This window comes from Ovis aries, chromosome 5 (genome assembly GCF_016772045.2).
Source record: "Ovis aries strain OAR_USU_Benz2616 breed Rambouillet chromosome 5, ARS-UI_Ramb_v3.0, whole genome shotgun sequence".
NCBI lineage: Eukaryota > Metazoa > Chordata > Mammalia > Artiodactyla > Bovidae > Ovis > Ovis aries.
The window spans coordinates 15,843,975-15,856,660 of record NC_056058.1 but is presented as its reverse complement, the minus strand read 5'-3'; the positions used below and the strand labels follow the sequence as shown (position 1 = coordinate 15,856,660).

General features: G+C 52.5%; 1 protein-coding gene, 1 long non-coding RNA gene and 1 other non-coding gene across 3 annotated transcripts; 2 read left to right on the top strand and 1 right to left on the bottom strand.

Moving 5' to 3' along the window:
* The first annotated feature begins 1,478 nt into the window (after nucleotides 1-1,478).
* TRNAV-CAC (transfer RNA valine (anticodon CAC)) lies at nucleotides 1,479-1,551 on the top strand. Its single transcript has one exon. It is a non-coding gene; the product is annotated as a tRNA-Val (tRNA).
* Nucleotides 1,552-3,396: 1,845 nt separating this feature from the next.
* Nucleotides 3,397-6,012, top strand: LOC121819608 (uncharacterized). Its single transcript, XR_006059870.1, has 2 exons — nucleotides 3,397-3,538; nucleotides 5,240-6,012. It is a non-coding gene; the product is annotated as an uncharacterized LOC121819608 (long non-coding RNA).
* A 957-nt stretch (nucleotides 6,013-6,969) lies between these two features.
* Nucleotides 6,970-12,176, bottom strand: TUBB4A (tubulin beta 4A class IVa). The gene is made up of 4 exons (XM_027969782.2): nucleotides 12,041-12,176; nucleotides 11,413-11,521; nucleotides 11,193-11,303; nucleotides 6,970-8,625 (listed from the first exon to the last, which is right to left on the bottom strand). The coding sequence occupies exons 1-4, from the start codon at nucleotides 12,095-12,097 to the stop codon at nucleotides 7,568-7,570; spliced, it is 1,335 nt and encodes a 444-aa protein (XP_027825583.1). The 5' UTR covers nucleotides 12,098-12,176; the 3' UTR covers nucleotides 6,970-7,567.
* Between the last annotated feature and the right edge of the window lie 510 nt (nucleotides 12,177-12,686).

Genomic DNA, 12,686 nt, shown 5'->3' with positions numbered 1-12,686 from the left:
CTTTCTCTCCAAGGGGAGCTGGATCTAAGCCAGGGCTGGGGATCAGGGGTACAAAATACTCAGGCCATCCTTCTCTGCTTCACCCTTTGAGGCCTTGCTATAGAGTGCATATTTGTGGGGCCCCTTGAATTTATATGCTAAATCTCTCTCTTTTTTTTTTTGGTGTGAGGAGCCAGGCTTGATGGATCCTAGTTTCCTGACCAGGCATTGAACCCAGGGCCATGGCTGTAAAAGCTCAGAGTCTTGACCACTGGACAACCAGGGAACTCCCAATGCTAAATCTTAACCCTTAAGGTGATGGTATTAGGAGGTTGGGGAGTGGGTCTTTGGAAAAATGATTACATCATGAGGGTGAATCCCATGAATTGTATTAGTCTCCTCTTAACCCTGAATATTCACTAGAAAGACTGAAGCTGAAAGCTCCAATACTTTGGCCACCAGATGTGAAAAGCCAACTTGCTGGAAAAGACCCTGATGCAGGGAAACGTTGAGGGCAGGAGGAGAAGGGGGCAACAGAGGATGAGTTGGATAGCATCACTGACTCGATGGACATGAGTTTGCCCAAACTCTGGGAGATAGTGAAGGACAGAGAAGCCTGGTGCGCTGCAGTTCATGGGGTTGCAAAGAATCAGAAACAACTTAGCGGCTGAACACCACCACCACCACCAAACTCATAAAGGAGATGCTAGAGAGATCCGTCACCCCTGCCATCATGTCAGGACATGGCAAGAAGACTGCCATCACTGAACCAGGAGGCAGGCTCTCATCATAACTTCCGGCACCTTGATCTTGGACTTCCAGTTTCCAGAACTACGAGAAAGAAATGTTTGTTATTGATAAGCCACCCAGTCCATGGTGTTCTGTTAACGGCAGGAATGAACTAAGGCATAGCCTTTGCAGAGATATTTCAAATCTTTCTTCATTTCTGGAATTCAGTCCAGTGCTGTCCAATGGCAGACCCATGGGGTGGGAATGAGAGAGGAGCTCACGCTCCTTTGCGAAAGTGGGACCCCATCTGTCCTTGTTTCTGCATCTTTTCTTGGCTGCGCTGTGCAGCATGCGTTATCTTAGCTCCCCACCAGGGACTGAACCCGTGCCCTGTGCAGTGGAAGCATGGCATTTAACCTCTGAACCACCAGAGAATTCCCGATTATGCATTTGTATCATAAATGAACATGGTGCTTGTTTCAGAGATCCCACGACGGTTCAGTGAGAGATTTCACGTGATATATTTAGTACAAAGTCACGCCTGAATCAAGCTTTTGGTATGTTCTGTCCATGATTAGGGGAGATGGGTCAGGAAATTGATTAAGAGAATAATTTTGGAGTCAGAGATCCTTGGGTTCAAGACCTGACTTAGGTCTTTAACATCATTTATTCCTTAGGCCGGTCATTTGACCTCTCTGTATTAGTTTTGTCTGGCTATGTAATCTATCACCCTATAGTTTGTGGCTTAAAAGAACACACATTTACGGACTTCCCCGGTGGTCCAGTGGCTAAGACTTTGCACTCACAATGCAGGGGGCCTGGGTTCAATCCCTGGTCGGGGAACTAGATCCTGAATACTGCAACTAAGCATTCCCATGCCACTGCTGAAGATCCCACGTGCCACAGTGAATGTGCTACAAAGATCCTGACCTGACACAGCCAAATAAATAACAAATATTTAAAAAGCACACATTTATCTGAAAATTTCTACGGGGGCCAGGGCTCTGGACACAGCTGAGTTGGGTCCTGTACTGTGGGCTCTCTATGCTGTAATAAGGTGTCAGTTGGGCTGTGGTCCCTTCTGATGCCTCAGAACAAAAAAGGATCTGCCTCCAAGCTCACGGTGGCTGTTGGTAGGAGTCAGTTTATTGTGGACGGAGCAGCCCAGTTCCTTGCTTGGCTGTCGACCAGAGGTTACACTCAGGTTTTTTTTTTTTTTGCCATGGGGACCTTCCCAACCTGCTTCTTGCTTCCCCACAACAAGCAAGCTGAAAAGGCAATAGAGAACTCATCAAGGCAGAAATCACAGGCTTTCGTAAGCCAGTTTCAGAAGGAGCATCCCATCGTCTTTGTCATATCCTGTTGAGCAGAAGAAATTTCCAGGTCCAGCCTGTGCTCAGTGGGAGGGGAGAACACAAGGGCGTGAACAGGGAGACAGGCATTATTGAGGGTCATCTTAGAAGCCACCTTCCACCTTCCCTGTGTCTTTGTTTTCTTGCTTAATCTTTAAAATTTAAAAAAAAAAAAATTTAGGGACTTCCCTGGTGGTCCAGTGGTTAAGAATCCATTTTGCAATGCAGGGGATGAAGGTTTGATCCTTGGTCTGGAACCAAGATCCCACCTGTCTCAGAGCAACTAAGTCCCCACACCACAACTACTGAGCCCGAGAGCTATATTAGAGAGTCTATGCACCGCAGTGAAAATCCCACGTGCCTCAACTAAGATTCAACACAACCAAATAAATATTTTAAAAATTAAAAAAAATTTTTTTTTTGGTCACCACGTCGTTAGTGGGATTTTAGTTTCCTGATCAGGGATTAAATTTCTGCCCAGGCGGTGAAGTTCAGGCCCAGGGACGGAACCTCACTCCTGCAGTACAATCAGAGTCCCAGTGACTGGACCATCAGGGACATCCCTGTCTCCTTCCTTTGAAAGTGAGAAAACATGGGAATTCTCTGGCATTCCAGTGGTTAGAGCTCTGTGCTTTCACTGTGGAGGTCAGGGGTGCAAACCCTGGTCGGGGACCAAGATCCCACAAGCCACATGGTGCAGCCAATAAATAAAGGAATACACTTCATACATCTTTATTTTTCGCTGTGCTGGGTCTTTGTCGCTGCGGCAAGCAGGAGCTACTGTCTAGTTGCCGTAGTTGTGGCTCCTGGGCTCTAGAGCACAGGCTCAGTAGTTGTGGCTTTTGGGCTTAGGTGCTCTGTGGGATGTGGGATCGTCTCGGACCAGGGATCGAACCCATGTCTCCTGCATTGGCAAGCAGATTCTTTACCATTAAGCCACCAGGGAAGCCCCGCACATCTTTATTTAATTTTTTTTTAAAGGAGGAAAAGAATACACCTCACACTGTGTTGTGAAGTCTCATTGATTCGCTTGCTCCTTCATTCAGCAAATAATTACTGAATGTCTGAGTTGCATAAACTGGTCTACACATGTGGTGAGCAAGGCAGACAAGGTTCCTTGAAGCTTACCTTTCAGTGGGGAGGGAAGGGGGACAGACAAAAGAAACTAGAAATAGACAAGATAATTTGCGTTAGTGATAGGTGCTATCAGGGAAACACCTGATAGGAGAAAATGGAGGGAAAGCGACTAGGTATAATTTAGAGTCGCCAGGGCAAGGCTGTTCTGAGGAGGTGTCCTTTGACCTGAAACCTGTGGAGAAGGAGGAGCCAGCCATGTGCACACCTGAGGGAAGAAGGAACAGGAACTGCTCGTGAAAAGGCGCTGAAGCTGCACTGAGCTGAGCACAGAAAGGCCACTGTAGTTTCAGCTTCAGGAGGGGGAAGGTGATGAAGTTGTCATCATCAGAGTAGAGGCCAAGGTGAGAAGACTGGGTTTCAGTCTGAGTAAGATGGGAGTTGTGGGTGGGAGGGTTATTATTTGCATACAAAGGCTGCTCTGACTGCTGTGGGAGGAGGTTGCACACTGGGGGAGGGGGCGGAGGTGGGGGTGGGGGTGGGGGGGGGGGGGGGGTGGCAGGCAGCAGCAAGCCCAGGGAAGTGATGAAGGGGATTGACTGGGTGAGCAACAATGGCGGCTTAGACCAGAGTGTAGATGGGAGGAGTAAACTTGCTCAGTCGTGTCTGACTCTTTGTGACCTCGTGGAGCCTGCCAGGCTCCTCCATCCATGGGATTCTTCAGGCAAGAATACTGGAGTGGGTTGGGGAGGAGAGGAGGGGTCAAATTCAGGACACATTTTGGAGACAGAGACAACTGGATTCAGCAAAAGAGCTGAAGAATGTTTTGGGTCTAGAAAACAATGAATCAAGGCTAACTTCTTTTTTTAATCTTTTACTTTTAAAAAATTTATTTTTAATTGGAAAATAATTGCTTTACAAGAGCTTCCCCGGTGGCTCAGTGGTAACGAATCCACCTGCAGTGCGGGAGACTTGGGAGATGTGGGTTTGATCCATGGGTCGGGAAGATCCCCTGGAGGAGGGCACAACAACCCACTCCAGTATTCTTGCCTGGGAAATGCTTTGGACGGAGGAGCCTGGTGGGCTACAGTCCATGAGGTTGCAAAGAGTTGGACATGACTTGGTGCCTAGACAACAACAATAAGGAGTTTTTCTGTGGCCATGTTATATTTAGGATAATAAAGACAGCCAAGCTTGCTGCCTAGTTCATCTTTCTGCTCCACCATCCAGTGATGTGCTGAGCCTGCTGAGATGGGGGTGGCTGCAGGCTGGATTTCCCAGGCTGTTTTCCTCCTGGCTGTAGTGGGACCCAGGGACGGGGCTGGGGCCCCGTCTGGAGCTGGTGGTCTGGTGGAAGAGCTGGGTGGGAAAAGTTGGTTGGGTTTCAGCATCCCTCGCTTTCTTTCTGTCTCTCTCCCTCCTGGTTTGCCTTCCTGTGTACCAGAAGTAGGGGGAAAAACTACATTGCCCAGAGTTCTTTGCAGCTCTGGCTCTGGATGCTGATTAGGTTCTACCCACGAGCAATGTTCCTGAGAGATCTGGAATGTAGAAGTGAGACAGAACAGTGTGTGTGTGTTTAATTATTTTAAAATAGTTTTAAGTTCATTTTAATTAATTTTGTTCAGGGTCCTAGTGGACCTGTCTCTGGGGCTTTGTGGGTGTTAGGGTGATGTTTTTTTAACTCAGTTATTTCCGGTGGCAGCCCTCTGATTCTCCAGTCTGCAGAGGAAGCAGCTCCCAGGGTGGTGTTCCAACCTATTCTAGGGCTACACCGAAGAGGGCCTCATAGGCAGCAATATCAGCATCACTTGGGAGCTTGTTAAAAATGCAGCTTTTCCCCTTCCCCCTGCTCCTTACTGAATCAGAGATTATAAGGTGGAACACAGGAAGCTGTGTTCATGCAAAACTTTCCTGGTGACTCTGTGCTATACTGTGCTGAGTCACTCAGTCATGTCCGACTCTATGCGATCTTGTGGACTGTAGCTGGCCAGGCTCCTCTGTCCATGGAATTCCAGGCAAGAATACTGGAGTGAGTTGCCATTGCCCTCCTCCAGAGAATCTTCCGGACCCAGGCATTGAACCCACTTCTTTTGTGTCTCCTGCAGGTTCTTTACCACTAGTGCCACCTGGGAAGTCCTCTGGTGACTCTGCTGCCCATCAAATTTAAGCAGCACTGGCTTACAACTGTCTCCCTCAGCCCCTCCAGAGATGCTGTAAGCCCCTAAATCCTCACTCTAAATGACTCATACAGCTGCCAAGTGGATGCCTGGGGGCTCAGCAGGGCCCTCCTGCTGAGTATCCAATCCCTTTCTGCTTAAGATGCCTAGAGTCTCCCACACTGAACACTGGCTGATAAAGTGCAATCAAAGTTCTTGACCTAAACTATCAGTTTGAATCCCAGGTCACTGCTTCATAACCAAGGGATCGTGGGCAAGCAACTGTGCTGCAAATTGTACTTTCTAAAGATGGTCATAGTTGTAGCTTCTGTTTCACATGCTCTTCTAGAATCTTGCTACTCAACCCTCAAAAGTTGGAGTCTGCAACCTACCCTCTGGAATCTGGACAGGCCTTTGTGAACACTTCAATTAGAGTCCTCAGGACAGCAAGCGACCTCTAAAGCTGTTAGAAAAATGCAATGGGATGTTTGCTGTTGGAGGAACCCAGACCGGGCAGATCATGGAGAGGTCCAGACACCCTCCTGAGCCCCCAGGAATCCATTTGGTGGCTAGGTGAGTGAGTCAGTCACCTTGAAAGGAGACCTCTCAGCCTCAAAGAAGATTCTGTAGCTGATGCCACAGGGAGCACCAATAAGCTACCTTTCCAAGCCCTGCCCAAACTGTAGATTTGGGAGCAAAATAAAAAATTGCTGTTGCTTTAAGCCCCTAAATTTTTTTGGGGGGGGTTAGTTTGTATGCAGCAAAAGCTAACTGATACACTGTCTAAAAGCTCAGATCTTTTTTTTTTTTTTTTTGCCATGCCATGCAGCTTGTGGGATTTTAGTTCCCCAGCCAGGGATTGAACCTGTGCCCTGTGCAGTGAAAGCAAGGAGTCCTAACCTCTGGATCACCCAGAGATGATTAGGTTCATTATGCTATCTGTGCTTAGTCGCTTAGTCATGTCCGACTCTTTGCAACCCCGTGGACTGTAGCCCACCAGGCTGTTTTTGTCCACGAGGAGTTTCCAGGCAAGAATACTGGAGTAGGTTGCCATGCCCTCCTCCAGAGGATCTTCCTGACCCAGGAATTGAAGCGGGGTCTCCTGCATAGCAGGCAGATTTTTTTACCATCTGAGCTACCAGGGAAGCCTGCTTAGGTTCATTGGTAGAAACTGCATCCAGAACCAGGGAATTTTCTAAAAGCTCAGATCTTACAGGGTTGGTGTGAGGGTTATAAGACATGTATCAGGCCCATCAAAGTGCTTCAGTGTTGTGACTATTACCCTGGCAGGACTGCCCCTGAGGCACTACCCATGGCTGCCATCTCCCCAGCACCCTTTTCTAGAGGTTCCCCCTTCAATGTTCCATACTTGCAAGATGCCCCAGAGAGTGGTGGCATCTCCATCACTAAGCACCCACCCAGTACCAGGTACTGTGCCCTTAGTCCTTACAAAAATCCTTGAGGTGTGGCATGGGGGGAAAACATGAGCCCATTTTATAGGTGAAGCAATCAAGGCTCAGAGTGGGCAAGCATCCTGCTCAACACTGGAGAGTGAGTTGGTAGCATAACCCGGTCTGACTCTGAAATCACTGTCCACCCCCAGATTAAAAGTCCCTTCAGCTCCCAACTCCATCCCACAGGGAGAGGAGGGGTGATGAGAAATCCACTTGGCAGAAACATGGCAGGACAATTAATTTATTGAGAGTGAGGCAGTGGGGAAGGTCAGGGAACAGCCTCTCTTGTCCACATGCTCCAGGGCTTCTTTCTCCCCAGCAGCACCCTTGAAAACTCAAGGTTGGCAGGAGCTGAGGGGAGTCAGTTTAGAGAAGTGAGGCTCAGGGGATCCAGAGAGAAGCAGGGATTAGAGGGTGGGTGGGGCTTGTGGGATAAAAGGTGAGGCACATGGGAGAAGAGAGGAGAGGCTCAGAGGGAGGGGGCAAATAAATCAGGGTTTATAGGTCTGTGGGTGTAAAGGGGGCTGGAGGGGCTTAAGGGAAGGTCAAAGATAGAGAGGTCAGGGGTGAAGGAGGGATCACGGAATTAAAGGTGGGACTTGTGGGGTTGGAGGTAAAGCAGGGCTCATGGGGGGGGGGGTTGCTCAACGTGGGAGAGCTCAAGGGCAGGAATAAAGTGGGGCTCAAGGTCAATAGTTGGCCAGGGGAAGAGGTGCAAGGTTATAGGGTCAGAGGTGAGTCAGGCTGGGAGGTGAAGCGGGGATTCTCGGCGGTCAAAGGTTAGCCTCCTAGTAGGGTGCAGAGGTGAAGTGATAGAGGCGCCCTAAGCTACCTCCTCCTCAGCCTCCTCCTCAAACTCGCCCTCCTCGGCCGTGGCGTCCTGGTACTGCTGGTACTCGGACACCAGGTCATTCATGTTGCTCTCGGCCTCAGTGAACTCCATCTCGTCCATGCCCTCGCCCGTGTACCAGTGCAGGAAGGCCTTGCGCCGGAACATGGCAGTGAACTGCTCCGAGATGCGCTTGAACAGCTCCTGGATGGCCGTGCTGTTGCCAATGAAGGTGGCAGCCATCTTCAGCCCGCGGGGTGGGATGTCACACACGGCCGTCTTCACGTTGTTGGGGATCCACTCCACGAAGTAGCTGCTGTTCTTGCTCTGCACGCTCAGCATCTGCTCATCCACCTCCTTCATGGACATGCGGCCCCGGAAGACGGCGGCCACGGTCAGGTAGCGGCCGTGGCGTGGGTCGCACGCGGCCATCATGTTCTTGGCATCGAACATCTGCTGGGTCAGCTCAGGGACGGTCAGTGCCCTGTACTGCTGGCTGCCCCGGCTGGTCAGTGGGGCGAAGCCAGGCATGAAGAAGTGCAGGCGTGGGAAGGGCACCATGTTCACGGCCAGCTTGCGCAGGTCGGCGTTGAGCTGGCCCGGGAAGCGCAGGCAGGTGGTGACCCCGCTCATGGTGGCCGACACCAGGTGGTTGAGGTCCCCGTAGGTGGGGGTGGTCAGTTTCAGGGTGCGGAAGCAGATGTCATACAGCGCTTCATTGTCGATGCAGTAGGTCTCGTCCGTGTTCTCCACCAGCTGGTGCACGGACAGGGTGGCGTTGTAGGGCTCCACCACCGTGTCCGACACCTTGGGTGAGGGCACCACGCTGAAGGTGTTCATGATGCGGTCAGGGAACTCTTCGCGGATCTTGCTGATGAGGAGGGTCCCCATTCCAGACCCTGTACCCCCACCCAGCGAGTGGGTCAGCTGGAAGCCCTGCAGACAGTCACAGCTCTCAGCCTCCTTCCGAACCACGTCCAGGACGGCGTCCACCAGTTCAGCGCCCTCTGTGTAGTGGCCTTTGGCCCAGTTGTTGCCGGCTCCAGACTGGCCTGAAGAAGGAAAAGGAGGGGACACCCAGGCTGATACGGGGAAATCCCACGCTCCACCCCACCCACAGTCATCCAGTAGTTAAATCATAATAAGAAAATTATTATTATTACTATTCATTATGAATTGTTCTTTGGGGTTCCATCCTTGCTTCCCTTCACCCAGCAGCTAGAAGGACATTTTTTTGGAAAGAATTAGTCCCACAAGGTCCTGTATGACCTCTGTGGTCCACTGCCCCCCACTAATATCCTTCCCTCCTCCCTCTCTCCCCCTCGCTCATTCCGCTCTAGACACACAGGCTTCCTGGCTGCTCCTCCAGCACACTGAGCCTGGTCCTGCCAAGGGCCTTGGCATGGCTGTACTCTGCCTGGAGTGCTGTTCCGGCAGATACATACGTGGCTCCTCCCCCTTTCCCTCCTTTAGGACTTAGAGGCTCTGCCTGACCAATCTACACAACTGCAAATCCTCCCCGTTTCTAATTCCTCCTCCATACTTGATTTTTCTCCAGAGCGCTGATAAACTCGTTTTTTAAATTATTAATTATGCTTATTTCTGTACTCTTGCAGGGGAATGCAAGCTCCAGAGGACAAGGTTTAGGATTAGACTATCAGCTGTTATTTCTGTGAACCGGTACTATTTCTTCTTGCCCCCTTCTCTGCTTCCAACCTGGTCCGGCCCCCTTATCACCCATCCGGATCAGAACAGTGCCTTCTGCACTGACTGGTTCCCCCAGCAGCAGCTTACAGCCTCTCCACAATCTGTTCTCCCTGAAGCCACTAGAGGGCGCCTGTGAAAACCCACGTCAGGTGCCACCCCTCCTCTGCCCGCTGCCCTTCTCCCTCCTCCCATCTCCCTGGGATAAAAACCAGTCTCCCCAGCAATGCACAAGGTCCTACACAACCTGCGCCATCCTCTCCCTGTCCTCCCCTCCTCCCTGCTCCAGTCACATGGGCCTCCTCACTGTTCCTGCCCCAGGGCCACTGCACGTGCTGCCGCTGTTGCCGCTGCCTGGAATGCTCTCTCTCTCAGGTATTCCCATGACTGAAACTCTCTTCAGGTCTCTGTCCAAAGTCACCTCCTCCAAAAGAAAAGGGTCTGAAGTGGTGGTCTGGCTCCTGCGTCCACACTTTTACCACCACCTCCCCCTACCTTATCTCTCAGAGGCCACGGAATCTTTTGGCCCGACTGGAGCCACCCTTGCTCACCCAAGAATCCCTCACAGCCTTTGGCCAATCTCATGGAGTCTCTCCATAGCCATTTCCTGAGGACTTATTGTGAGCCCTACCCACACAGAATCATCTTTATCTTCCTGAATCTTTCTCAAATCAGAGAGGGGAAGTCACTTGTCCAAGGTCACACAGCTTGTCCTGTCAATCCCGAGGCTCCAGATTAAACTACTGTGTACTGAGGAGGAGAGGTGCTGGGGGAGGGAGAGCCCAGGCTCTGAAGTCATGTGGGCGTGTGTATTTAGCTTGACCTAGTGCATGTGCTAAATTGCCTCAGTCGTGTCTGACTCTTTGCAACCCTATGGACTGTAGCCTGCCGGGTTCCTCTGTCCATAGGATTCTCCAGGCAAGAATACTGGAGTGGGTTGCCATGCCCTCTTTCAGGGGATCTTTTCGACCCAGGGATTGAACCCAGGTCTCTCATGTCTCCTGCACTGGCAGGAGTGGGTTCTTTACCCCTAGCGCCACTTGGGAAGTCCCTGGGAAGCTTGACTGAGAAGTATGAGGAAAGCTTTCCTAGAAGGTTGTTCAGTGTGTGCATGCCCCTGAACTTGAGGGCTGCAGATGTGTCCACTGTCTTCGCCTATGCTGTTCCCTGTCTTGCACACCTTTCCTCTTTTCACTGCCCTTTGGTCAGCCCAAGTCCCCCTTATCTTTTAGGCTGAAGACATCATTAAGAATGATACTGATAACAAAACCTACAACAAAACAAAATGCTTATGTATTTTTTCCTCTGTGCTAGGCATTGTTCTGAGTTCCTTATTAGTGGCTTTAAGCCTCACAGTCTTGAAAAGTTAAGTATCTGTATTAACCCTGTTCTAAAGATCAAGAGACTGAGGCACAGGAAGATTGTAGGGCCTGTCCAAAATCAGCCAGTGGATCCAATCAGTGATTGAGTTTGACTTTTTTTTCCTTCTCTTCCCATTTATTTATCTTTCCAGCTCCCTCCCTCCCCTGTCAGCTGCAGGGGTGGACAGAGCTTTGTTTGTTTTGTTCTTGGCTATATTCCCAGGGTGGGTACAGTAGGGCCTGGGGTATGTAGTAGGTGCTTAATAAGTATTTGTCGACTGCATGAAGCGGCAGAGCTGGGATCTGAACGCTGCAGCCTGGCTCAGGTCCATCGGTTAAATTAAAATGCCACCTCCTCTGGGAAGCCTTCTCTACCCTGCACTTCGCCTGTTGTGTCAGAGGCCTCCCCTGGATCCCCACAGTGGCCTGTGTATCCGCTTTGGCTCTGAGTGCCTCAGTCTAGATGCTAGGTGGAGAATTTTCACCAAGCATGTGGAAGTGAAAGAATTGGGGGGAGGGGGGTGCTTCCCTGCCTGTGCCTCATGGTGACTCACCAAACACAAAATTGTCAGGACGAAAGATCTGGCCGAAGGGCCCAGAGCGGACAGAGTCCATGGTGCCTGGCTCAAGGTCCACCAGGACAGCTCTGGGCACGTAATTTCCTCCTGCAGGGAAGCAGATGGACAGCAGCTTGGTCAACTCCAGAAACCAGCACCCAGTCCCCTCCCAGGCCCTCTCCACCCCCACTCTGGCCAGGTGCCTCTGCCCCCTTACCAGTGGCCTCATTGTAGTACACGTTGATTCTCTCCAGCTGGAGGTCACTGTCCCCGTGGTATGTGCCCGTGGGATCAATGCCATGCTCATCACTGATCACCTCCCAAAACTAGAGAGGGGGAGGTGGAAAGGACCAAGAAGGGGGAGTCAATGGCCAGGCCTTCCCCCACCTCCATCTTCTGAGCTCAGGATCCCCAATCACCTCCCTGGCTGCCACCTGTCCCCCAGCAAGGTGAGTGGGGGACCGGGTCGCAGGGTGGGCAGGCGAGGATGAGGCAGCAAGTAGGGAGAGGTGGGGGCGGGGTGAAGCAGATTCAACACCCCAGCCAAGACGGCCAGTGGGGGCAGCTCTCCCTGGCTGCTGCCGTGGGCAAGGGCGGGGTCTCTTTGTGCCTGTGGAGGGGCCAGCGGGCCAGCTGTGAAGCCAGCTGTGGCGAGCGGACAGAAGGCCGGGCCCCACCCCCATCAGTTCTTTGTTTCCCAGCTTGGCGCTGCCCTTCGCGCCCCTCCCCCACCGTCCCTGGGGTGCTGGCTTCCTGGGGGACCTGGCCCCCGCACAGTGGAGGAGCGCTGCGGGGCTCAGTGGACCGCACTCAGCATCCTCCCAGGGCCCGGTCCCCCCGCACACCTTGGCTCCGATCTGGTTGCCGCACTGGCCGGCCTGCAGGTGCACAATCTCCCGCATGGCTGTGGCGCTGATGCTGGACGCGGCGGCGCTGGTGCTGATGCTGCGAACTGCGGCGGCGAAGGCGGCGGCGAAGCACGGCTCCTGCGCCCCCGGGGCGCCTCTATATGAGCAGGCGGGGCTCGCGTCACGGCCCGGTCACCGGCCCGCTCCGCCCCCTGGTCCCGCCCCGGGACGGAGGGTGCAGGGAGGGAAGGCTATCCCTCCCCTGCCTCCTAGAGACCTCTCGGGAATTGGGATGCGCTGGACCCCCTTTTACCCCCAACTCCGGGCAGTGGGGGCGAGGCCTCTCGGGCGCCCTCAGTACCCTCTTCCTCCGTCCCACCCCTCCCGCCGCCAGCCCGGCCTGGCAACCTGGGATTTGCCGGGATTGGGTGGGGAGGCGGGTGGGGTGGCCGAGAGGGAGGGAGAGAGCCCGGTAAACATGCAGCGGGGAGATTCAGCCTCTCCCCGCTCCCGCCCCCGCCGCGAACGACGCTGCCTCAGTTTCTCCGGCTCAAGCCTCCCTTCCCATTCCGAAACGCTCACCTTAACCACGAGGGCTCATGGTAGGGGCCGAACTGGCCGCTCCAGAGGAGCCGTCTGTTTG

What these genes read in the sequence shown, in the direction of transcription:
- TUBB4A (XM_027969782.2), bottom strand. Translation starts at nt 12,097, where the DNA reads ATGCGGGAGATTGTGCACCTGCAGGCCGGCCAGTGCGGCAACCAGATC. An exon ending in GCAACCAGATCGGAGCCAAG is followed by an intron (nt 11,522 to 12,040) that starts GTGTGCGGGGGG and finishes CCCCCTCTCTAG; the next exon opens with TTTTGGGAGGTGATCAGTGA. An exon ending in GTACTACAATGAGGCCACTG is followed by an intron (nt 11,304 to 11,412) that starts GTAAGGGGGCAG and finishes GCTTCCCTGCAG; the next exon opens with GAGGAAATTACGTGCCCAGA.